At 45.8% G+C, this 26,064-nt stretch overlaps 1 protein-coding gene across 1 annotated transcript; it reads left to right on the top strand.

Annotated features, from left to right (window-relative positions):
• Positions 1 to 10,703: 10,703 nt before the first annotated feature.
• Positions 10,704 to 26,061, top strand: MSL2 (MSL complex subunit 2). Its single transcript, XM_071751991.1, has 2 exons — positions 10,704 to 11,515; positions 23,369 to 26,061. Exons 1-2 carry the CDS (start codon positions 11,374 to 11,376, stop codon positions 24,964 to 24,966), a joined length of 1,740 nt encoding a protein of 579 aa, XP_071608092.1. The 5' UTR covers positions 10,704 to 11,373; the 3' UTR covers positions 24,967 to 26,061.
• Positions 26,062 to 26,064: the final 3 nt, after the last annotated feature.

A 26,064-nucleotide genomic window follows, 5' to 3' on the forward strand; every position in this document is an offset into this window, starting at 1 on the left:
GGCGCCTGCGCCAGGGCCCGGCCCGGAGCCCCGCCGGGTGCCGGGGCTGAGCGGCTTTCCGCAGCCCGGGATAAGGAGCCATCCCCGGAAGCGGGATCCCCCCCCTCCCCGGAGCCCTGCGGCTGCCCGACCCGCAGCGGCAGCCCCCGCCGTCACCGCTCGTGTGTGCGCGCAGGGACGCGCTGAGGAGAGCGGAGTGAGAAAGCATCGGCTCTGCCCCGTCTGCCTCTGCTCCCGGGGGGAGGCTGTGGAACAGCCCCGGGGACTGCTCCGGACAGTTTGGAATTGTAGAAGCGGAGGCGGCGAGGGACAAGCGTCCAGAGGGAGCTTGGCAGACTGGAGAAGTGGATTCGTGTAAACTGCATGGAGTCCAACAAGGCCAAGTGCAGGGTTCTGCACATGGGTCGAGGCAATCCCATGCAGGAATACAGGCTGGGAGGAGAAAGGATTGAGGACAGCCCTGAGAAAAAGAACTTGGAGGTGGTGGTGGACCAGAAGCTTGAACATGAGCCGTCTGTGTGCGCTTGCAGCTCAGAAGGACAACTGGGTCCTGGGCTGCATCAAAAGAAGCAGACAGCCGCTCCAGGGAGGGGATTCCCCCCGTCTGCTCTGGTGAGACCCCACCTGGAGTGCTGTGTCCAAGTCTGGAGCCCCCAGGATAAGGACACAGAGCTCCTGGAACGTGTCCAGAGCAGAGCCACTGAAATGCTCAGAGGGCTGAGCACCTCCCTGTGAAGCCAGGATGAGGGATTGGGGTTGCTCAGCCTGGAGGAGGCTCCCAGGTGACCTGATAGCAACCTTCCAATATCTGAAGGGGCTACAAGAAAGCTGGGGGAGGGCTTTGGACACGGGTGTGTAGTGAGAGGACAAGGGTAAAGGGTTTCAGAGTAGAAGAGGGGAAGTTAAGGTTAGACATGAGGAAGAAATTCTATCCTGTGAGGGTGATGAACCCCTGGCCCCAGTTGCCCCATCTCTGGCATTGTTACAGGCCAGGTTGGATGGGGCTTGGAGCAACCTGGGCTGGTGGGAGGTGTCCCTGCCCATGCAGGGGATTGGAACTGGATGAGCTTTAAGGTCCCTTCCAACCCAAACCATTCTATGATCCCATGGGAAGCACAGACACCCATCCCCAGCCTCCTCACCCCAACAGGTGGCCCCGGTCCTGTCACAGTGTGCTGTGGTACCAGGAAAGACGGGAATGACTCCAGGATCAAGACCCCGGCCTTCGGAGGGTGTTCAAGGAATACAAAGTGGGATGAGGGTGTTTGGGGAACACACGTGGCGCAGACCAAGTGACCAAGCTGTAGCTCTCTGCAGATCATAGAATCTTTCAGGTTGGAAAAGACCCCTGGGATCAGCAAGTGAAAGCATCATCCCTACTCGACAAAGTTCTCTGAGATGTGATGTCCCATGTTCCCAGGCAGCTCCCTGGGCTGCAGATACAGCCATCTGTACACCAGAGAAGTCAGTTGTTTCACCTGCAGCCCACTTGAGGTGCTGACCACCAAGAGAGGACTGGACACCTGATGTGACCCAGTGCTAGGTGAATATCGCTTTATGTGTTCATATCCTAAGCAGGATACAAAAAATCTTAAAAGAATCCCCCATTAATGGAAATTCTTAAGATTACATAACATATACAAGCTGTCAGTAATTAATTTTTGAATGGTTCTCAGACTCCAGTCCACCCCTCAACTCAAAACAGAACCAAGTGATTTCTCAGGGCTTTGTCAGATGAATCTTGGAAGTCTGCAGGGACAGCGTGGGACACCTCTCCCAGCCTCTGCTCCACTGCTTGGCTGTCTTTTGGGAAACTAGTTCCCATCCCAACATGCCTTGTTTCAGTTCAGAACAACCATCTCCTGCCCAGTCAATGTGCATGGGTACCCCTGTGCTTGGCAGCACCTCGTATCCTAGGTTCTGTTTTGGGTCCCTCACTACATGGACAGTGAGTTGCTGTTGTGTGTCCAGAGGACAAAGAAGCTTGTGAAGGGAGCACAGATCTTACAAGGAGCAGGTGAGGGAACTGGGATTGTTCAGCCTGAGGAAGAGGAGGAGGCTGAGGGGAGACCTTGCTCCCTACAGCTACCTGAGGGTAGGTTGTAGTGAAGCAGGGGTTGATCTCTTCTCCCAAGTAGCCAGCGATAGGATGAGAGGAAATGGCCCCAAGCTGCACCAGAGGAGAATTAGATTGGATATTATGAAAAATTTCTTTACTGAAAGAGTGATCAAGCATTGGAACAGGCTGCCCAGGGAAACGATGGAGTCACCATCCCTGGAGGTGTTAAAAAACCATGTAGATGTGGCCCTTCAGGACATGATTTAGTTGCCATGGTGTTGTTGGGTTGATGGTTGGACTTGATCTCAGAGGTGTTTTCCAACTTTAATGATTCTGTTCCACAAACCCAGATGCAACTGTACATTAGGAGATCCTGTCAAAAACCTTGTTTGAGTCAAGGTAAATGACATTCACAGCTCTTCCCCCATCCACAGAACTAGAAATCTCTCATCACTAGAATGCACTAAGCTTGGTCACATGTGACTTATCCTTGGTTAATCTATGCTGGCTATTCCCAGTCACCTTCTCCTTCATCTGCCCAAACCAGGCATCTAAGGAGACTTGCTCCCTGCTTTTCCTCAGACACCAAATTGCCTGATAATCCCCCAGATCATCCTCCCCATGCTTTTTGCGGATGTGTGTAACTCCAGCTTTTCCCCAGTCATCAGGGTTCTCCCATGAGCTCCATGACCTTTCCAAACTGGCCTTGCTCTGACACCTGCCAGCTCTCCCACCAAACTTGGGACATCCCGTCTGGTCCCCCAGACTGTATCTGCCAAGCTTGCTCAGTAACTGCTGACTCAATCTTCTTCCACTACTGGTGGCCCCTCTCTTTGAACCTCTAGGCACAGAAGCTTGGGGAGTTCTCATCAGTGAAGGCCAAGAGGAGGAAGGTGTTGAGTACCCCAGCACACACCACACCTTGCATCCTGTAAAGCTGCAGCCAGCCAGAGTGACTTCAAGATGTTAGCAGCATTCCTGCCTAATCATTACAATCCTCATCCTGTGAGAGGGAGCTGCTCCTCTACAGCAGCTGAACAGGCACTTGATACCCCCCAGTCAGGCCCAGTCAGATCACAAAACAGCCCAAGTAGGAAGCAGCCATCAGGGAATGTTTGAATCAAAAGCCTCCATATCCCTCAGTGGGCAATACCTGCACACTGCAGGTTGGTTTAGGTATCACTCAGGCTGGCTGTAATAGCTTCTTCCTCAAAAATAAATGTGAGGAGCTATTGTGCAACTTCAGAAATTAAAATAACCCCTATTCAGGTGGGTAGTGCAAAAAAAAAGTTTGGAAAATTGCATTCTGGGAACAGGGAGGTTTCAAAAAGACCCCTCCTGGACAAGCTTGGCATAGTGCAGCAGCATGGTGATGGAGGTTCCTAGCAGCAGAGGCATTCTTCAAATAGTTGAAGCTGTGCCCAGTAGGGGAAAACAGCTGCAAACTGTTGCACGTTGCATGTAAAAAAAAATGAGTGAAGAGGTAAGATTTCTGTCCCCAAAAATGTTTGTTATTTGAGGAAGGGATAGACTGAAGGTTCTGTTTCACCCTAAAGAGTAGGAGATTTATAGAACAAGTCATTAACACTAACAAGTCTCCAGGACCAAATTATTTTTCCTCAGTGTTACAATTCTGAGATGAACGAGCTTAAATGTCAGGTCTCTTGCTAAAAATTCATATAGCAGGTGGCTATTGCAATGCCAGTTTTCAAGGCAGGCATTAAGGCATTTAAGAAACCTGTAAATACAATATGAATTATGAAGCAAAATATCAAATAACAAAACCAAGAAAAACAAAACCCACCAAACCAAAAAGTATACCAAAACCCCACACCCCACTATGAACATGTAAATAAATAGCATGTACTGGGGAGGAGCTGACACAGGTTTTGTACAGAAATTCATGACATGCAGATCTAATGGCATTATTTAATGAAGTCAAACATGCAAGGGAGGTTCAGTCCATACCATTACTAGGATTTCCAGAGGCCTTTGAGAATGTCCCTTATTAGAAGCTTTGGAAACTAAGTTGTCACTGGATGAAAAGGAAGGTCCTGTCATGAATGAACCACTATTTAGGAAATAAAATTGTTTCACTGTGAAAATTTACTTTTTATCAGCAAGTCCCACAGGACTCTTGAGCTGGGACTTATTCTGTTCATCACAACTGTGAAAATTCTGGAAAAGGGACTTAGGTGCAGTTTCCTGCTGAGACAAGTGATTTGGTTACCAACAGTTATGACTCTTGACTGAAGAATCACTGCAGGACCTCACAGAGCTCAGAATGAGATGAAATTCAAGTAGATGTCAAGTGATGCACTGGACAAAAACAATCCTAAGAATATATACAGGTCAGACTATGCTAGGAAAATAACTTCAGAAGCCTACTTTAGAAGCAGAATACTGGACTTGGTTCTGTCACAGTCATTCTTACAGTCCTGTATTGTCTGTATTGTTAAGTCAGATACTGTCTGAGAGATGCAAGAGAAAGCAAAAATTCTCCAGGACTTTCTCAAGAAGCCCTGACAGTACAATTCAGTGAAAGAGGAGGAAAGATTCAGAGGCCAAATCCAGTTTCAGGATGACTTTCAACCATGAGAAGAGTCTCCAGCTATTCGATTTTTCTGTGTTCAAGCAAACAATAATTTGTGTATATTTTTGTAAACAGAAGTATTTAATAAAAAAATAGCCCATCATCGATTTGTATTGCTGCAAGAACTAGCCCAAGCTCATCTTGATCAGATGATTTGGAAAGTCAGAGAGGTAACTCAAGTATATAAGAGGTAGATTCTTGTTTCTAGAGAAGAATGTACAGCAGCATTCTCACTAAACCCAAACTAAACTGGAATGCAGAGCTGAACCAGTATTTCTACATTAGCAGTTTGGCTCAGAATCAGCTTGGTTATTTGGTGCTGATCCTAGATCATCTTGACCTGCTTTGTGCTGTTCCAAACAGAACTCCTGGGAGCTCAGGCACCTGAACCAATTCACAACCCACTCCAGAGAAGAGCTGAGGACTCACAAAAATAAGCAGACCTCAGAGAAGCTACAAAGCCAAAACTGGATTCTCAGGTACTAGAGCCAGAAGTGGCTGCTGTGATCATGTCAGACACAGTGTACAACATGAGATTGTCTCAGTAAGATATTACCTGCATTGCATGATTTAATCAACTATCAAATAGTGCTATCACATTGTTTAAGTAAAAAAAAAAAAAATTAAAACCAGACTTTATATTCTTTGTCTTGATAGTGAAATTTGATAGTGAAATAATCAGTCTGTGCTGGGTTCTCGGAAAAAAGCCTGTCAGGAGACCTCTGAGTAAAGATAAAGTGTATTTGTCAGGTGAGTAACCACAAACTATCTATTGAAAAAGGCAATTGTCTTCCAGCTTCAGAACAAGAAAAAGCAGCAAGGGAATTAACAAGCTGTCTGTCATCAGGCAGAAGAGTTTTCATCACAGAATGCAGGAAATGCTTTGGTCAAAGAAAAGTATGGATCTAAGAAGTTACTTTCAGGAAGTCACAGGAATGCTTGCTTGGAGGGGGAATGAGGCAGTCAAGGGAAGCCCAGTGTTTTCCAGCAGCTTTTCTGTCCCAGTTACAATTGAGACCCCAAGGAGAGAGGGTCAGAATACTGCTTAAATAATAATAAAACAAACTATGAAGCTAAACCCAATCTACTTGTTGAAAGATACCTGCATGAGCTTCTCTAGTTCTTCTCAACCTCACAGCTCAGTAGACAGTTGGGAAGATGACCAAAGAAGAAGGGAATGATGCTCCTGGAAGCAAAATTCAATGGCCAGGTCTTAAGCAAACACAGAATTTGCTTACACGCACTCCCACCCACCCCCAAATCTGTTTTACATCTGAATTAAATGCAAAGGAACTTGAGAAGCTGTCCAAATGAATGTTGAGCTTTTGGTCAGTCATCACCCTGAGCTGGCTAACATGCCTAAGAGCTATAGAAGACCTGAGGCTTTCCTGGCATGCACAAAAACCAAGAACCCCCAGTCTAAACGAGCAGTGGTTGATTTTGGATCTGTGGTACTGTATGCAGGGGCAGTGCAGGGGGAAGGCTGGAAGAGCTTCAATTTCTTTGGTTGGCAGCACCATATCAAAAAGAAGCAGCTTCAGTGAGGAGATGGACTGCTGTGAGCTCTCTCAGTACCCTCCTGCTTCTAATGCACATGCTGGAAATCTCTTTTGTAACACTTTTGGAAGGTAAAGAGATTTTTACATAAACCATTATGTACAAGCCTAATCACACCATTCATGTAAATACCTCTACAAGGAAAAAATTAACTGAAAAGGGTACATTCATAAATTTAAAGTAGATCAACAAGGAACACATCTAATGTCTGGTAAAAGCTCTCAGGTGCAGTCATAGAAAAAAAGGAGGAATTGATCTCACTTAAGAATGGTACAGATCAACACCATGACTTCTGCTTATACCTACATGATTTAATAACACCAAGAGGAACTTGATCACCAGAGATCTAACATGATACACAAAATGCATGAGTGTGCTCACTGCTGATTCAAATAGAACAATTTTTAGGTCAGGCATGCTCACACAGCTGGAGAAAAGTGCTGGGTGAACTAAAGGAGAGAGCTGTGCTGAATAATAAATGCTGGGGAACATGTCCTACAAAGTCATCCTATGAAAATTCTCTTTATCGTGGAGTAACTGAATTGTGGGTGACTGGTTGTAAAGAACAATCAGCAAAACCTATAACAATAGGCACTCCGTGGGTGGGTTTTGTACTGAGATCCCAGGGACCTAAAAACTGTTGGGGAACACTCATTCCCAAGTGTTTTGTGAATCTAAACCAGAGAGATATTCATGTTTATGTGCTGTGTGTTTCTGCAAAGCAGCAGATAGTTTAAAACAAAAATAAAGGAAGAAAGAAAAACCACACCCCAAAACTACACAGCTGCAAAGATCTGGTGGCCCTAACAAACACTGCTACAAAACTATTTGTACAGCATTGTGTATTTCAGTGTTCAACAGCACTGTAAGAAACCTCCTGGCTTACAGCTGGGAGTTCTTCTGCCCCAGTTAATGATCCAGCTTAAGCTGCGCTACTCCAGGTCTCAAGCTTGGTAACACAGGTGCCTTTTTTTTTTCCCTCTCATGAAAAAAGGCTAGTTTCAAAAACAGGCACAAATGAAAAAAGAAAACCAGGAATTGGCTTCTCCTTATGTGAATTCTCATTCTCATACCTGAATACAATCTGTAAAAAGAGGCTTTCCCTAGTTGTGGCATTGCAGGAATGAACTGCAATGAAATTCAATGAAATTCTGAGAGATTGATCCTGATATGAGGTTAGTAAGCAACTGGAGTACCTTTTAGAAAACATGGCCACTCTGGAATAACATATGAAGATATTTTTGAACTCAGAGGGGAAAAAATTGGTTCTAATGGGAAGGTCTACAGTTCATTCACTAATATGAAATGAGGCAAAACCACTGGACTGGGAAGGGGAGCAGTGCGCTGTGTTTTACCAGGTTGCTGGAGCCATGTCATGGTTGGAAACCACCCCCTTAGAAATAGAGGGGTTATGAAAATAAAAGGGCAATGCTACAAGCAAACTGCAGACAGATTTAAAAAGAAAAAAGGCCCAGACAAGTTAATTGCTGCAGCTTGTATTGCGGGAGAAGTCCCTGCAGCTGGGTCTCGTTGGGATGGTAACAAGGGTGAGCAGGTAGCCATGGATCACTGAACAGCAAGGCTCACAGGCCTTGCAGACTAATGCTAGCAGTCCAGTTCTTTCTGGCAAAATTCAGCCTTTGCCCTTCTTAAAAGCTGTGGGGAGTTTTATTGCTGTTCCTATTTTCTGTAGTTACTGTGATTTTGTATTTATTACTGTTTGATTTGCTTATCTGTTAATAATATCAGCCCAGAAATCACAAGCGTCTTGCCTGTCCTAGAACCTCTCCAATCACTCCAGTCTTACCTTGCCTCTCTTTTCAGGACATTCAAAATGTGACAGCACAGAGGGAAACACACAGGGAGCCAGGCAAGCAAGCAGTCAGAGGCAAGTTTGTCATTAGCATTAGTCTTCTGTTTGTGAGAGGGAAACAAACCATGCAGCAAAACACCAACAAAACCCCACCAGTGCATCCAAGCTTTCAGAGGCAGGACACCTGGTGCCCAGTATTTTTTTTTGTGATCTGTTGATAACTAATTTTCCCTCAAAGCTGCAGGAACAACATGCTCTAGGATGCACCAGTTCCACAACAGAAGGATCTCTTGACACCAGGAGCTCCTCCATCACCTCTACATCAAGACTCATCCACTGAGAGCTACATGGTTATTTGGTGCAAACACTGCAGTAAGGAAGCAAAAATCAGAGCTGCCCTGGTGTGCAGGCAGGTGGCCAGACCTCTGAGGGCAGGGGGGAGAGGCTGCAGAGCCTGTTGGTCCACTCAGGACTCTCATAATATTTAGTTTTGTCCTAGTGATCACAAGCAGCTGAGGAAGCAGCAATCTGCATAGTGGGACTCATTCTCCAGAGAAGTGATGCTGATAGAGAAGAAGAAACAATCGACAGAAGTAGGAAAAATCATCTCTGCTTCTTGGACTGCACTGCTAGAAACACAGACCCTCTGCTTAAGAGTCTGACTAGCAGAAAAGTCAAACTCACCTCCTCAGCCAGCAATAACAACAACAACAACAACAATAATAATAAAACACTCTGGATTTACACTGGTCAAAGGGCTGTGCCCCAGGCTTGCTACTGTTGCCATTTTGTATCTGATTATTCAGATACAAAATGTATCTGATTATTCAGTTGTTGCCATAATTTTTAATAAACTTTACTTGGAGTTTTAGAGGGCTTCCATTACGTGCCCTGTTAGGATAAGAGTTGTTCTAAGATGGAATCCAAACCTACTTATTTAGCTCCATCACAGAACACAGTGCACAGACAGTGCAAGTTAATGCTGTGGCTTGAAGTTTGGGTCCTGGGACAGCACAAATCACAACTGCTGAACGCAGCTCATGCACAACACCCCGAAGGAGCATATCCCACAAATCAGACCAGGCTAGTAAAACTGTTCCCGTGTCAAGGGACAAGTTAGTTCCTTGCATAACAGGCAGAGAGCAGTGAGTTAAGGCTGGGAGGTGTAGAGATGAGTTTTGAGGACACACTACTGGGAGTTTGGCAAAGGGTGGCATGCAGGGAGGTGTAGATGAGAATGTGGCCGTGGTGGGAAATTGCTTCAACGTTTATTTCAGTTTGTTGGCTTGGCTGAACACATCAGATGTTTCTAGCAGTAAGCTGGAGAAGGAACCAGGCATTTTACAGGCAAAATATGTGTAGGCTGAGAGTGAGAATAAAGATACTGAGCCATGAAATGAAGGTCAGGGATTGAGGGTGTGCAAGGAGTTATAGTCCATAGGGAGTGAGTGTTTGCTGGGAGGGCAAAAGGGAGGTGGGGGTGTTGCAGTATGCATGCTAAGCAAGGAGATGCACTGAGGGAGCACGTGGGGGCTGTACGTGGGGTGTGTGGAAGCAGTGCATGGTGGGGAATGAGCTGTACAGTGTGATGAGGGCCACGAGTGCTAAATGTGTATTTGGAGTCGAGACCCAAGTTTCCCATTTCGCCTTGGATGGAAAGCTGGGGGGGATTCATGAAGAGAACAAGGAATGGGAAGATAGAGGTGGAACTCTGATTAGATTACCAGGAGCTACTCCAGGTGAACAGAGAGGGACAAGTGGGAAGAAGGAGATGTTCTATCAGGCATTTCCCCAAAAAAGCTGGGAGAACACTGCCAGTGTTGCAATGCAGGATCTGGAAGGGCGTGGAATGGCCTCAGCAGTGTTTACAATGGAAACATCAGAAGTTCCCCCTGTGTATCTCCAGTAGCCTAAAACCTGGGGAAGGTAAAAAACTCCCTCCAATACCCACGTGTTGGTCATACCTGCCCTAAACCTGTGGAGCCACTGCTGCGTTTTATGCTGAAGTCTCATGACAAACTTCCACCTCCACAGCCCTGTGGGCAGCTGTGTCCACCGGGCATCCAGACCACATCTGAGGAGGGGGTGCTCTGCAGCTCCTCTGCCAGATCTCCTCAGGACCTCACAGGCCTCGCAGCTCTCTCACACCGGATTCGCTCCCCGCTGGGTGGGTGGAAGGAACGGGTCACCCCCCTCAAGTTTCAACCCTAGTCTGAACCCTGAAGCACTTGACAGGCCCGCCTGCGGGTTCCGGGGTGGCCGAAGGCAGAGACGGGGTCCGATTCCTCCGCCTGAGAGAGGCGAGCGGAGGCGCTCAGCCCCCTCACACCCCAGGCGCGGCCGCAAGGGAAAGCCCCGGTGCGCGGGGGAAGCCTTAACGCCCCGGGGACGGCGCAGCCGACCCCTCCCGCCTGGCGAGGGGAGAGGCGGTGGCCTTCCCTGCCTGCTGAGGCGAGGAGGGCTGAGGCGGGAGGCGGCTGAGGCCACCGCCGGGGCTCCCCTTGCGCCGTCGCCGCGCCCAGGCCGCGGGCAGCGCAGCGCAGCGCGAGGCGGCGCTCCCGGGCCCCGCTAGGGGGCGCTGCTCGGCGCCGTTCCTCGCCCTCCGCCCCGCGCGGCGGGATGGGCCCCGCAGCGGGGAGGGCAGCGGCGCGGGGGGCGCATGCGCAGTGCCGGGCGCTGGAGGGCAGCGGCGATGGCTCCGCAGTGACGGTTGGACCTAACGGTTGCCACTGACATTGCGGCGCGGATCGGGCGGCGGACCCTGCCCCGGGAGCGGCTCCCGCCCCGCCGCCGCCGCGCAGCCCGCAGCCACCGGCCCCGCGGAGGAGGCCGCGGCGGCGCCGCGGTGATGCGGCCGCGCTGAGGCCCAGGTGCATCCGCCTCCCTCCCTCCCTCCCCCGCCGCCGCCGGATCGGGCGACAGCGCGGCCCGGCCCCGCCGCCGCCCTGCGCTGGCTTCGCGGTTCCTCCCTGCGGCCGCCGCCATGCCGGGCCGCCGCTGAGGCAGCGTCCGCTCGGAAAGGAGCAGGGCCCGGGGGAGGGCGGCCCGGCATGGCCCGCAGCCTGGAGTAGCGCCGCCGCCGCCTCCCTGCGCTTGTGCGGCTGCGGGCGGGCCGAGGCCGCTGTTCGGGAGCGAGGCCCCGCTGGAGGCGGAGGAGGAGCCAGCGCGGCCCCTCTGACAGGGCCGCCGCGGCCTCCGCGCTGCCGCCGCCGCCGCGCGGCTCCAGGTGGCCCCGGACCAAGGTGACACCCGGCCTGCCCCCGCCCCGGGGCCACCTGCCCCCGCGGCCGGCACGGGCTCGGCGCCGCGCTTTCTTCTCACCCCGGAGCCGGCGGCGTGCGAGCGGCTGCGATGAACCCGGTGAATGCCACTGCTCTCTACGTTTCCGCGAGCCGCCTGGTGCTCAACTACGACCCTGGGGATCCCCAGTCCTTTACCGAGATTAACAAGCTCCTGCCCTACTTCAGGCAGTCCCTCTCCTGCTGCGTTTGCGGTGAGGATCTTTCTTTTGTTCCCTGCACAATGAAAATTCCCCCCCCCTACCCCACCCCACCCTCGGGGGCTCGGCGGCCTTGGGCCGCGCTGCCCCGGCCTGGCCCCGGCGTAGCAGCCGCGGGAGGGCCCCCCCGTCCGGTCCGGTCCGGCCCGGCCCCACAACCCGGGCTCCAGCTCGGAAGCGGCCCGGGAAAGTTTTCCTCAGCCCTTGGTTTTCCTTTGGCCGTGGAGCCCCCGAGGCTGTGGGCGCCCTGGGAATCGGGGGGGAGGGGGTGCGGCAGGGTCCCTGTGGGCGGGCGGGGGGGACGGGGAGGGGGCAGTGAAAATCTTTTTGGGTTTAGAGCCCCCTTTCCCACCCCGAGGAGGGGGCGAACCCCGAGCAGTGTTGGCCAGAAAGCTCGCAGGGCGTTGGGGGGCTGCGCGTTGAGCAGCCTGGCAGAGCCGTGCGGAAAATACTGGGTTGTTTGTGGGGGGAGAAGAGAGCGTTTTGCCCCCAAAACACTTGATTATGGCCACTGTGGTAGTTATTAGTGGTTATTGGAATACCCTGGCATAGTGGAGTTGATTGCTTTAAAGAAATAATGACTAAGAGCAAGCGTGGTAAAAGATACTCAAAACAACATAAAGACCATAGAGCCAGGGAAATATGAACTTTTTGCTTGCTTTTTTTTTTTTGTTTTTTCTTTTCTTTTCTCCTTGAAATGTAAAGAACAAAAAAGTAGTTCAGTAGGAGAGCCAGGAATTTTAAGCACACAGGAACAATGTTTGGATTTTGTGTGTGTGTGTAATAGATAATCATCCTATAAAAATAATTGCCATAACAAGCAAATAATTTTAAAGTCTGCTAGGATTTCCCTGCTCCCTCCCCTCGAAGAAAGAACATTCTGCATTTTGTGGGCAAAGGCAGACATCCGGAATTTCAGCGTTACAGTCTGGGGAGCATGGGGAGGGAATTGCATTTTGCTGTGTTTATGAAGTGGGGGCACGTGTCCATTCCTGGTAGGAAGCTCTGGAATAAGCTGTCAGCTTTTCTTGAACTTTCCTTTGAAGACTTGGTCGGTGTTGTGAGAGGGAGTCGGACCTGTTAGACCTCTCAGCTGATTAATTTTGTTAATTCTTTTTTCCCCTCTGGTAGTTTTTAAGTCCTGGCCCTGTATGTGTGTTTGTGTTTTCTTAACGGAGTGGATTCATGTCCACTATGATTGTGTTTATCTTTACTCAGGTGTGTGGTCACGCTAAGATTTAATGAATTACTGCGATTTATAAAGTTAAATGTTGTATTTATTAAAAGGATTAGGATTTCAAATGTTGAGGCTGCTAAACTAGTGTTGGATGCTTCCTATCCTGTAGCTATTAGCTCCTCCCACTTCAAGTCTTAGAAAATAGGGATCTGTTTGTACTGGAAAAGAGGGAGCCTGTTCCCAGGATCACTGCCTTGTCATTTCCTGAAATAATTTGACCAAGATTTTGTTTTTTCTTTTAATCCTGATGTCAATATCGATGCCACTCTGCTCTTCACCTCTTGTTTATCACCTTAGGCTCTGTTAATTCCCATCCCTAACAATTGCTTTCTGCCATACATGCTTCTGGCTTTTGGTCAGTCATCAGACTGCTTTTGCCTCAAAACCTGCTATTGTTTTGCTGCTTCTAAAATCCAACCAACCAAACAAAACAACACAGGGACTGTGTGTTTCTAACTACTTTGCTGTCTGGCCTCTGCTTTCAGACTGGTCTGCTGAAACATGTTCTTTGTTCTCCTTGCCTTGACTTCTTCCCTTCTTGGCCTTTTGCAAGCTTATTTTTACACCCTGTGCTATTGAAATAATCTATCTTTAATTTGTCCCTGCCCAAATTCCTGAGCTATTTTCCCCCTCTTCAGCCTTTCTTACTTGGCTTTTCTGTCCCTCTCAGTTTGGATAGACCATGCTTTTTAGTTTGTTTTCTTCCATTGACTTGTGCCTCCATGGATATTCCTTCTTGATGGTTCCACTTTCTCTCCACATCCCTTTTTCTCTTTGAATTTTAAGGTTACTGCAGTGGCTGATATTTTTTTCCACTGTTAGCTTTCAGATAACTGGCTGCTGTTTCTTTCAGATGTTTTGTCTACAACTGATTCCCCAGTAATATTTCTCTGGGCCCTCCTGTTTGTGGAATGGTGGCATACAGAGGCCTCAATTAATATCAGACTCTTTGTGAAACCACACAATAAAATTCATTTTCTGGCCTGCAGAGCTAGTAAAGTGTCTTTCTTGAACCTGCAGGCAGTTAAGTCATGGGAGAGTGGTTCTGCCCCACACAAAACTGTCCAGTCTAGTGTTGACCAGTAGTCATAAATCTTCAAGTTAGCTTGGTAAAGGCAAATTGACCTTCTTTTCCTTGTCTCCTTTTTGTTTTGCTTTTCTGGCACTTCTGTCATGGGTGAATATTAATGCCTCTTTCTCTCTGGCCCTTTGACATTGCTATGATATTTTCAAAATACTTGAATTTTTGTTCCCCTCTTGTCCACTTCAGTGCTAGAAGCATACCTTTTGCATGTTTAAGGTCATTTAAAACCTAGCCAACTGTCAAAACCTTCTTAACTTTAGTGTTTTAAAAAGTAAAGTTTAAGTACTTCGAGGACAAAGAGTTACTTTGTGAGGTTTCATGATCACAAGAATGAGTGCTACACCCAAGACTTCATGCTGTGTGGGTTTTTTTGAAAAAAAAAATCTAAAAGCTTTTTAGGTGCTTGCTTTTTTCCTCTGATTTAGTCCATGAGATCCAGGTATCTGGGTATGGCTACATGCACATGGAACTTTAGGTGTTTGGTGTTTTCCTTGCCTAGATCTTAGGAGAATACTTTGTGTGAGAAATCCTGCACAAATTATTCATAATGCATAATTCCCCTGCACTTTAGGCTAGTCCCAAGTGTTGGACTTCTAGGACTTCCCTTGGGAAATTACTCCCCAAATTAGTCTGTCTTATGTCATCAGCCTTTCCTCAGTATTTAATCACAGAATGCATTTTGTAATGCTTTGTTATGCTGTAGGTATTAATTCTGCAGTCAAGGTTGTCCCTTTTAATTTTGGAGCATTGTTTTTAGAAGAAATGAGTGACAGCTCCATAAATCATCTGCCCTTACTGTGCTTGCACTGTTTGCTCAACCCACTAGGCATAAACCAACTCACTTTCTTTTGATCTGACAGTCCTTGCAAGGAGCCCACATGTAGGGGTGGCAGAAGTTTTTGGCCCCACATAATTACGAAATTCTAATTAAAGCCCTGATTTTAGATGCAGATTAGCACACATGAAGTTCCATCAGGAGAAAGTCATCATATAAACACAATGTGTCACTGTCAGGCAACAAAATCTCTTCCAGGTGGCTCCAGGTCTCTGTCTTCCCTAGCGGATGGATTAGAAAGGTGAAATTGTGCTGATGGATCTCACTAGGATTTTGGTGTGATCAAGTGATAGTTTCCTAGATGGTTTTTGTGGCCTCAGCCTTTTGCTGGGATGTAGAAGACAACATCTCTTGGGGATTTCAGAATTTAAAAATAGCCATTCCCAAGTGTGTGCTGAGCAGAGGGGATGTGCCTGATGTGTTTTGAGGATGTGGAATCTGGGTTTCAGTCTTGGCTCATGTGATTATTATTAAATTGCATGTTAATACATTTAATTTCAGATAGGATTTATGCAACAAACTTCTGTGCTTTCAAAGTACTGCCTATAGGGATAAAAATCTTGTTAAAAGTGGCTTTCTCTGTTTCAAATGCCATGTAGGTTACTGCAAGTCATGCAGAGGTTCAGTGCTGTGCATTAAGAGCCTCTTTTGAAGTTCAGTTAAAATGCCTGTAAGAGACAGATTGCCAGTCAGATCAGCTTAGATTTTTATCTGTGGAAAACTTCATCCTGGAACCTCTGAAAGATATTTCAAAGGTGAGATTTTTGATGATTTAAAATGTGAAAGTGCTTGAAAGGTTGCAGGTTTTAGGATAAGACTGGAAGTTTGGCCAGGAACTTGGCTATAGCTTGTGCTGTAGAAATCAGGGGTAAGAACAAAGTTCTTGCCTTAAGCATCCTGCTCTCTAAGTAAGGGTATGTGAGACAACGTGGTTTGGAGGAGATTAAGGGGTGGAAAGGAACAAAGAAACAAGGTGACAGTACTTATACAGCTTCCTTCAAGTGTTTTGAGGATAACTTTTGATAATTTTAGTTAGAGGGTTTAGGTTAAACAGTAAAGCAGCATTATAGAAGCAACTGCCAAGAATGGCATGGGCTAAAAAAACAATGAAACAATCAGTTGCCTTTTTTTTTTTTTCTTCTATAGAGATTAATAAAGGGATGTTATTTCCATCCTGCTCTTGGGTAAATGCACTAACCAGTTTTTTTAAGTTTTACTCTCGGTGTAAGTTGAGTCTTACAGAACTCATTCTGCCTGCTGGGTTTGGGATTTCTCAATAGCTGGTGGCACATGGAGTTGTGTAAAACTTCCCATCCTTGTGCCATCTTGTCCATGTTGTTAGATCTATGAAGGCTGCTGCTTCTCTTCCTTGACCTTTGCTGAGCTAATTCTCCATTCTGCAACCAACTGCTTCCCAGAGTGTGTGGCCTCCCCTCTCCCCCTGGCTGGAGTCATTAAGGATCCCAAGAAGAGTTTACCCCCTCAGGCTGTGCTTTGCCATGGGGAGTCTGAATTAGACATGTACAGTTTCATTCAACTTTCATACAGATATTCCTACAAAACCTAGGGGAAAAAGCACCACCAGCAAGTGGATTGCAAGAGAATTACTGCTCTAGAGTAAGCACTGTGATGGTATTGAGACAATAGAGCAGTCAATGGGATGTCCTTCAGAGAAGAGAAGAGAGTTGGGTGACATCTAAATAGATATAAAATATATTTGATTTCTGGTCACAGAGATGGAAAAAGGCAGAAGAAACAAATTCCCTCAACTAATAAAACTTAACTAGATGCCTGATACGGGATTTTGGGCTTGGGATGTGAGCCATGGCTAAGTGAGTTAAGCATGGATATCAGAGTTTTACAGTGAAATGGCATATTTAGGTTTTGTGATGGAAAAGTTTAGCATAGTACTCTGATTCCTTGTCAGCTCTCTTTAGATTAAGGAGAGTGAAGGCTGATTCATGATAGGTGCTGCCAGATCAGAGTTACCTTTTGTGTTTGAGAAGTAATTTGGATCAGTTCTCTTTTTCAAGTATTTTTCACTGACATTTTCTTCTTTCTTCTCTTTTCACTGGTGAGAAATACTGTCCAGCTATTACATATTGGTAGCTTTAGAAGTATGCTATTTTTGCCCTTAAAAATTGCATGACTGGTAAAAATTACACAAATTTCTGAAGGTTATGCAGAATAACCAGAATCTCTGAAACAGTGTTTGGGGAGCATGGACCGTGGGACTAAGTACTATCAAGTACATTCTGCTGCAAGTATTTTTGTTCTGGAGATAACCACCATGGGCAGTTGCTTATAAAATGTCCCCAGGCACATCCCTGAATCCACCATTTTTTAAGCCAAGAACATGTTGGATGATTTCTCTTCCCCTTCATATCTTCCTTAAATAAACCGTTTCCCTTTCCTGTTTTTAAATCCCATGGGTGAACTCCTGGGAGAACTGCATTTTCAAGGCTGTCTTCATTGAACTGTATGTATTTTGATAACATGAAATTCCTGTCAGTTGAATTGAAATTGATTTCCAAAGTAAAAATGCTCTTCTTGTCTCCAAACAAAATTGAGGAGCAGGAAGAGAAGAAACTGTGGTTTCCACCTGAAGGGTTGGTTGGTACCTGGCTTAGAAAAGCTGATTGCAGAGTGAAGAGTGCAGTGTTGTCTGCTGGTGGGGTTGGAGATGAGAGGGGATGGATGGGTTCTGCTGGTCACCTGGGAATATTGATTCAAGCAATAGCATTCCAGAGCCTTCAAAGAAAAGTTAATGTGTTGCCAAGAGGCATCTTCATTGATTGACACTGAGTTGTACAGGACTATGGATGCAGTGTGCTCAAACACCGATTGCTTTGGGTTTCTTTTCTTACTGAGTTATGATTTACTGATTGGTTTGACTAAATATGGAGCAAGCAGTTGCTGGGTATTACTGGAGGGGTGCGTGAGGCCAGAAAAGATTCTTTGCATCTAGTAGATGACCTGGGAAATCAGGCAGAGTACAATATTCCTTGAGAACTGTGAAAAGATGAAGTTACCCTTTTCAACAGCGTTCATGGCAGAGTTTGAACTTTGCCATCTAGTTTATTAAAAAGACATTTGGAATTTTTCCAGTTGGTGATTTTGTAAACACAGACTTCCAATCAGAAATATGACTTGGACATAAGACTCAGTAAAATACGTTGTTGTTTATTATGCAGGGCATGGAGTCAGAGAATGGAGCAGCCCCTTCTACAGTGTAATGGCAATTTGTTGTCTTATTTCTATTTTTGTTGTTCTTTGGTTTTTGCTTGAACTTTAGCTAAAGACATTGACTGTATTTCTCCAGCTATGCAGAAAAATACTCTAACTGTATTCTTATCATGGTTAATTTGGGTTCCCATGGTGTTCAGACAAAAATAGTGCAGTTTTTATATTTCCAAAGTTAGAAAATCATTAATTCTTTAGTCACGACTGCCCCTGTATGAGGGTTATAATTTCTGTAGCTAATTGTTCATTGTTGTTTGTTGATGGAGGATGCTCTGAAATATTCATCAGCCAAAAGAATGTTTGATAAAAATTTGAAATAAGTTTGGTTTGGATTTTTTTGAAATGTTTTTTTGCATGTTTGTTGTGTTTCCATTTCACCTGAGCAGGAATCTGTCAATGCTTAGGAACATCTCTGGACAAATTCTAGTGGCACTGTTGTAGGTCTGGGGAAATAAGAGCAATGTGGTGTTTTCAGGAAGAAATACCATTGTTTTGTTCACAAGTGTAAACTCTTACTGCTGTTTAAGATCTGGACAAGGGTCATGTGCTGAAACCCTTGCTCAGGTTTTTTTCTTTCTCCTACTTGGTTGAATAAAACTCACTTTGTCTCTCTGCTAAACCTTGTTTCACAAAGAAGAACAAAACAAAGCATTAAAGAGTAAGTACATTTCTCATGTCATTGTGGACTCTTTATGTCCATGTTCTCGAGCCAGAACTTGCTGCCTTGAGCCTAGAAGGGCTTGTGTTAGGCCTTGAGATGTGTGGAAGGACACTGTCCTTGGCAGTTGTCCCTTGTGCTAACCTCTCTTGAAGTTTCGTTGGTTTTGAGTGTATTCGGTTGTCTGCTTTTCTAGTAAAGATCCAGATCTTGCACCCATATAAACCAGATTTTCCACATTTGTTTCATTTTTCTGTAGATGGTCAACATTTTTTCACTACTTCCATACTCACCAAAGAGTTCTGCAAGCAGAGCTTTCAAAATTGTTATCGAACTCTGAAAATGCACCTGCTTCCATGAGTGTATTTCATTTTTCCATGTTCTGCTTTGAAACATGACTGAGCTGCTTTTCAGTTGGATCTAGCTGAGAGTTTCTTAGATTAGAAGATGCTGTGTGGGGTTGAAGGAGGGAATGGTCAGTGCAGGGAAGGTGGTGAGGGGCAGCAAGACTTTTTCTGTCAGAGGCTGCTTGAGCTGAAGTGGTTGAGCTGCAGGTTGATGGATTTCAAAAAGTAGCTCCCATCCTTCAGGAGCTGGTTATCTCTGAAACTTCAGTGTAGCAGTTTCATAGAGCTTGCTCATAATTATTTTGGTAGAAACCATCAGATCCTCTCTAATCCCATGCTGAAAGCACAGCAGCACAACTGTTAAATCTTCAGCTGTGGAGAAGCACTTTGAGGTGCTTGCTGTGTGCTTCAGAACACCCAAGTGTGTGTGTGCTTCATCAGACTGATGCTGGCTTCCTTCATTCACAGAGCTGTAGAATTTCTGCCTGACTTCTCTGAATCAGTTTTTTGGGGTCCTTTCAATGGCTGATGTTAAGAGCTTCAGTGGGGCGGGTGGGCTTCCTTCTGGCCACCTTCTTCGTCGATGCCAGCCCTGCTTTGATGTGTGGCAGATCTCCCACTTCAGTCAGGTAGAGGGGGACCTGAGTACTGGGTGGGCTTGTTACCTGCACTGTAAACCAAGAGTGATGCCTGGTGATACAAATGCCACTGAGGATTGAAGACACTGTTCTGGCAGACATGCTGGAGATGAACCCCATTGGTACATTCATTGTAACAAAAATGGATGTCTTAGTTTTTTCTAGTTTAATTCATTGAGATTTAATAGTTGGCATCATTCCTGAGACTTGGAGTTGGTAAAAAAGGCAGGAATATATCAAGGTTCAGTAGGCTTTTCCAAGGGTGCTGAAGTAGTTGGGGGTGTTCAGCCCCTTTTCTAGGGCACTGTATTTTCTGAGAATGGAAGGAGGTGACCTGCTTCCATGCAAGTCTTGCTTCTCAGTGAATTTCCTCCTTTTAGAGGACATTTCCTGGCAAAGGATTGCTTTGATTCCCAATTCTTCTCCTCCCTTTGCTCACAGAAAGTTTGCAGATGCTTCCCCTCTTCCTGCAGCTGGGAACTAATGCTCACACAATGGGAAGTATTCCTCGTGGTTTCAGCGACCTCCCTCCTGGTAGCAGCCTTTCCAAGATAGCTGCCATATTTTCTAAATAATATATTAAAGTATTTCCTCTGTCTATGCAGCTTATTAAATGGAAGTGCTCATGTTAATGGAGATGTTTAGTAAACCTTCCTGAAAGTAGGATGATAAAGAACGGGTGGTGTTTATGGAAAGCCTCTTATTGGAGGCTTTGTAAGAACATGACTTTTACTTTTGGTGTATTAATAACACTCCTTGTAAAAGAGGGTGAGAAAAAACAGGGGAAAATGTAGTAATACCAAGCTATTTAGGGAATAAAAAATGTAGGCATCGAGTAAGTGTGGAAGGATCTTATGTAGATAGATGAATGGCTGTGCAATAAAATAGCAAGACTAAATTCAGTTTAGATAAACATGGAAAAATATTAACTTGTTGGAACCCACTGTTTATCTTGTAGATCTATGTAAATACATGTCAATTTATAGAAAGGTAGAGAGCAGTCAGAAGTGAGATTTTCGCCTTGCAATAGAAAACTCCGTAAGAATATCAGCTCAGTACTGAGTATCAATTGAAAAACCCCCAAACAAATGCTGAAAGTCAGGACTGGAATAGAGAATAAAGTGGAGAACTTTATTATGGTTCTGTATAAAGCTGTGGTTCAGCTGCATCTTGTGTTGCTGCAGTTGTGTTCCCTCCCCATCTCAACCAAGAATTGTTGAAGAATTGGGGGGTAAAGTGATCATACATGAGGAATAACTTCTGTACAGCTTGGGAAAGAGACACTTCTGAGGTTTACATGGGACAGGGATTGACTTCTGCCTCATCCAACAAAATAACCAGAGATGGTAAAAGTGAAACTAGAAAGAGTCACGTTCAAAACCAAAGGCCCAAGGTCCTTCTCAGCACAGTGGAGAGCTGACGTGGGAACTTGTTGTCCCAGCCTATTGTGACTGATGACATTTGGAATAGGTAACAAAGAGCTGAGGGAAGCCTAAGGAGACAGTTTGGGGGTTACCAACTACATGGAAACCCCTCATCTCCTGTGAGAATTCTCTCAGCTAATAATGCTAAAGTTGGGAAGTATTAAGAGTTTGCTTGCCTTGTTCTTACTCTGTGCCCTACGCACCCACTTTTTGGCCAGGCTAGATTGGGTCCAGCTCAGTTTGGTTATTCTGAGGAGTTTTGGGATGGGCTGGGTCACATCCCAGAATCCTTCCCAGATTTATCTTCTTGGTAGAGTTTTTTTTAAACTTCAACTGGGAAGATCTGGTGATTTTCAACATCAGATGCACATTATGCCTTGGGAAGGTGTACAATCCAGCACTTTGGAACATCCTGAAGCCGAGTGCCTCCAGATTCTGGGTAGCAGCTCAGGTGTTGCCTTCCTGGGACAGTGTTGCTGACTTAATACCATTCCCCCAGTGTTAAAAGTAAAGAAACTTAGTTTTCTGTGAATTTGCATCTCATGGTTGATTCTCTTTCTAGCTTAACAGACCTAAAGCTGAAGAGGCTGGTAGGTGCCACAGAATCTATCCTAGAGAGAAACTTTGGCTGAAGAATGAATATTCAATGAGCTATGAGCTCAAGCTGAAAATATTCCCATGGCTCAGGCATTCCCAGTGTCTCTCCTGTGTAGGTTGCCTGGCATTTGCTGAGGGTAGAACTCCCTCTGCTCTTTCTGTCAGAGCATGTAAAGTGTTTTGTCTGTCCATCTGTTTATTTCCTCAAAGCTTCTGGAAATTTGGATTCTTCAGGATCCTCTTTTAGCATCCTTATTCAGCGATTTCAGCCAAATTTATTTTGGGAGAAATAAAATGCACAGTTGGTGATGCCTTTTTTTTTTTTTTTTTCCTTTAAATCTAATTAGAAGTTACACTTTGGTCCCATCTCTGAAGTATTTTAGTTCTTCAGTGCTTTAATTATCCTAGATGCTTTAATCTGTAAAGCATCACAGCTCTTGGTTATTACAAGCAGCAAAAAGAGGCTGAAGGTGGACCAAATAGCACCCCCAATGGCTTCATTTCATCGGGTGTTGAAGCTGGTGAGCTCGTGGTCCTGGAAGCACTGTGAATGTCTGTAGTTGTAGGATGGCTTCTGAAGTCCCAAAGCATGAAATGAAGGAGAGTGAGGTGTGTTTGCCTCCTGCACTGGTCAGGGCATGGCCTTCTGCTTGTCCTGTTGCAAAGACTCAAGCTCCAGAAGGGCCAGAGAGGTGTTTGTGAGCTGTTCCTGCTGAAGGCCATGGCTTCAGAGCCCAGCTGATGTGATTTAAAGCTTGCTTTTGCCTGTCCCTAGGGGACTTTGTGACTTCTCACAAAGTCAAATCCAGTCTTAGGACCAAGATGGACATTTCTGCCTTGCTGTTTGTCATTAAAAGGGAACTTAAAAAAAAAATACTAAAAAAAAATCCACTGGCTTCAAATCTTCACTGCTTAATCTGAAGAGTGTTTTGCTTCTGTCTTCCTGTGGTGGGGCCTTGTGGAATTACCCTTCCTCAGTCAGCCCTTCCTCACTGGATGAGCAAAGAGGAGTGCAGTACCTCATCTCTGATGCCTTTCCCATCAAGTATTGCTCTGACTGTGCCTTGAAGCCTTCTCTGTTCTGCAGCTTCTCCCCTTCAGTGTCCACCTGCATGGCTTTCCTGAGTTGGGTTCCAGCCCTGCAGTTCCTCTCCCAGTCTCTGCTGTCACAACACTGCTCACGGTTTGATGTTGTGTAGACGTGTGCCACCTTTCTAAACAATTATATTTTCCCTCATTTTCTTAAAAAAAAATTCTGTGCAGTGATGACTTCAGTGCTGGCTCTTTTTTGTCTCTCAAAACCCAGTTTCCATCAGGCCACTGGTCCTGAAAGAAGTTCAGGTGAAGGGCTGGCCCAGCCCTTTCCCAAAGAGGTGCCATTTCAGAAGGACAGTGGGATGGCCCACCCATTCCTGGAATTTAGGAGTGTTGCAGAACTATTAATCTCGGTCTGTTTTAATATATGCACTTTGCTTTCTCCTCCCAAGTCGTGGAATTATGTCCATTGGTTCCTAGCAGCATGTTTTGACTTTGGAAAATCTGGGTGAGAATTCAGGGATGTGCTTTATTCATGGCTGTGAAGATTTTTATCTATTTTTATCAATTGTTTGGACATTTAGGTTATCTTATGATACACTGAACTTTTTCAGGCCTCTCTGTGATTTTTTTTTTTTTTTTTTTAATTTATTTTTAATATTTACTTATAGTACAAAAAATTCATCCCAGACTCTTCTGGAAAATCTGCCCTGAGTCCATTGTGATCTTTCTCTTTCTTTTTCCCTTAGGAAATTTGCTACAAGACCCAATTGCTCCTACCAACTCCACATGTCAGCATTATGTCTGCAAAACTTGTAAAGGCAAGAAGATGATGATGAAACCATCATGTAGCTGGTGCAAGGACTACGAACAGTTTGAGGAGAATAAGCAATTGAGCATCCTAGTGAACTGCTATAAGAAACTCTGCGAGTACATAACGCAAACTCCGCTGGCACGAGACATCATCCAGGCAGTCGATTGTTCTGCGGATCTTTTGGCTTTTCTCAAAGATGGTTCACCACTCCACGAAGAGGCAGAAAAATCTTCTGATACAGCCTTGGCTTTGTGCTTGACACATTCCCCAGTACCTTCAACCTCAGAACTCACCACTGACCCTCCAGCTGGTTTTACATCGCTCCCGGAAAGCACACACAACATCGATATTCGAGGTTCTGTTATCAACGGGTTGCCCAATTGTAATGGGCTTTCAGTAGATAAACTGGGAGTGACTATTCCTTCTCCTGAACACGCAAACACGATCGATGTCTGCAGTACTGGAGAGTATATAAAAACTGAAGATCTCTCTGGCAGCCTGCAGCCCGTCTGCGACACGGTTTCCACCAGTGACTTGTGTCCGACGGGCATCGACATCTGCAGCTTCAGTGAGGACATCAAACCGGGTGGCTCCCTCCTCCTCAGCGTCGAGGAGGTTCTCCGGAGCTTAGAGACCGTTTCCAACACTGAAGTCTGTGATTCTAACTTGCAGCCCAGCTTGGAAGCAAACATGACTAACGGCCCCTTCCTGCAGCTTTCCCCCGCACCTCTTAGCCATAACATTTTCATGTCCACAGATGCTTCTCCTCACGGGATCTCCTGCACGGCTGCGACGCCCAAGGTAGTTAAGTTAAACAGAAAGCGCTCTCGCTCGGAAAGCGACAGCGAAAAGGTTCAACCTCTGCCCATTTCCAGCATCATCTGCGGCCCAACGCTGGGAGCGTCGGCTCCCGTGACGGTGAAACAGGAAAATAAAATGTCCTTGCAGCCCATCGCGAGCGTACCCAACGGAGGCACTACTCCCAAAATAAGCAAAACTGTGCTCCTGTCCAACAAAAGCATGAAAAAGAATTTAGAACACGCCCCTAAGAAATCTCACCCGAAAGCCAAACCTGGGGTGCTGAAAACAAAAGACAAAGCAAAGGAGAAAGTCCCTAGCAGTAACGTCATGCCGGGAAGCCCGACAAAAACTGTCTACAAAAAGCCCCAAGAAAAGAAAGGGTGTAAATGTGGTCGTGCCACCCAAAATCCAAGTGTTCTTACATGCCGTGGCCAACGCTGCCCTTGCTATTCTAACCGCAAAGCCTGCCTTGACTGCATATGCCGTGGCTGCCAAAACTCCTACATGGCTAATGGGGAGAAGAAGCTGGAGGCATTTGCAGTGCCAGAAAAGGCCTTGGAGCAGACTCGGCTGACTTTGGGCATTAATGTGACGAGCATTGCGGTGCGCAATGCCAGCACGAGCACCAGTGTAATCAATGTGACAGGGTCACCAGTAACGACGTTTTTAGCTGCCAGTACACACGATGAGAAAAGTTTGGATGAAGCTATAGACATGAGATATGACTGTTGAATCTTTTCTTTCTTTTTCCCTGCCAGCAGTAGGGGAACTGCTACAGTTTTAAGGCAGCTATGGTTCTGTTTAACTTGCTGGAGCTCCTGCGTTTAGATCACTTGTATCAAGTGTTTTTCATTGCTATGTTATGTGTATTAGTGTCTGGGAAATAGTTGCAGATAATGGAGGAGTTACCCTAAAACTGTTTTTAGTTCTTACAGCACCTCATAGTTTGAGATCAATTGCTGATGTAAATGATTTTATCACAAGATCTTTGGCAAGGAATATATTAACCTCATTGTACTTGATCATGCTTTGTGCTCAGTCAAAGCTTCTGTTTAAATGTAGAAAAGTGTTATCTAGTTAGTCCATCTAAACTGTGCTAGATGAAGATGTAGGACAGTAATTATTGATTAGTTACAGTCACCATTACTTGTGAATCACCCAGTACTCCCCTAGGAAATGGAGCACTGAGCTGGGGAACACAGTCTGAAAAGGGCAGAGAATTTCTGCTTGGGAGAGCTCCTTATCTACTCCACAGAATAGATGAAAATGAAAAAAAGTTTAGCAACCTATTGAGAAAGCAAATGGCCCCCCAAAAAAGCAGCTCAGTCTCCAGAGGGGGGGTCAGGGAGGTGGGTTGGTGAGAGGTGAATTCACATGAGCCTGCTGGAGAATCAAACCATCAAGTGCTGTTGTTCTCTTGACAGCTCCATTCCTGATCAGTTCTGCCCTTTATGCCAACCCCTTTCCTGTGAGGGGTTACAGACTATTTTGGCTGGGGTAAGAAAATTTTTTTTTTTTTTTTTTTTTTTTTTTTTTTTTTTTTTTTTTGAGCACCTGCTGATTTTACTGCTGTTGCTTCTGGAACAGAGAGGGGATTTTGTGGGTTGCAGAGAGACTCCTCAGTGGATTCCCTCCCCTTCTGCTGCCAGTCAGTGCCAGGGGCACAGCAGTTGCCACTGGTGGGGTGTTCATTTGTTTCTTCAGTTTTTGTAGCACAATAGACCTGGGACCCATCCCCTTGAGGGCAGCTCTTCAGCCAGGGCAGAGGCTCAATTGCTACCTAAGGTCAAATATTTTAGAGTTGGTTTTTTTTTTTTTTAGACAGAATAC

Source organism: Heliangelus exortis, chromosome 9, assembly GCF_036169615.1.
Source record: "Heliangelus exortis chromosome 9, bHelExo1.hap1, whole genome shotgun sequence".
NCBI lineage: Eukaryota > Metazoa > Chordata > Aves > Apodiformes > Trochilidae > Heliangelus > Heliangelus exortis.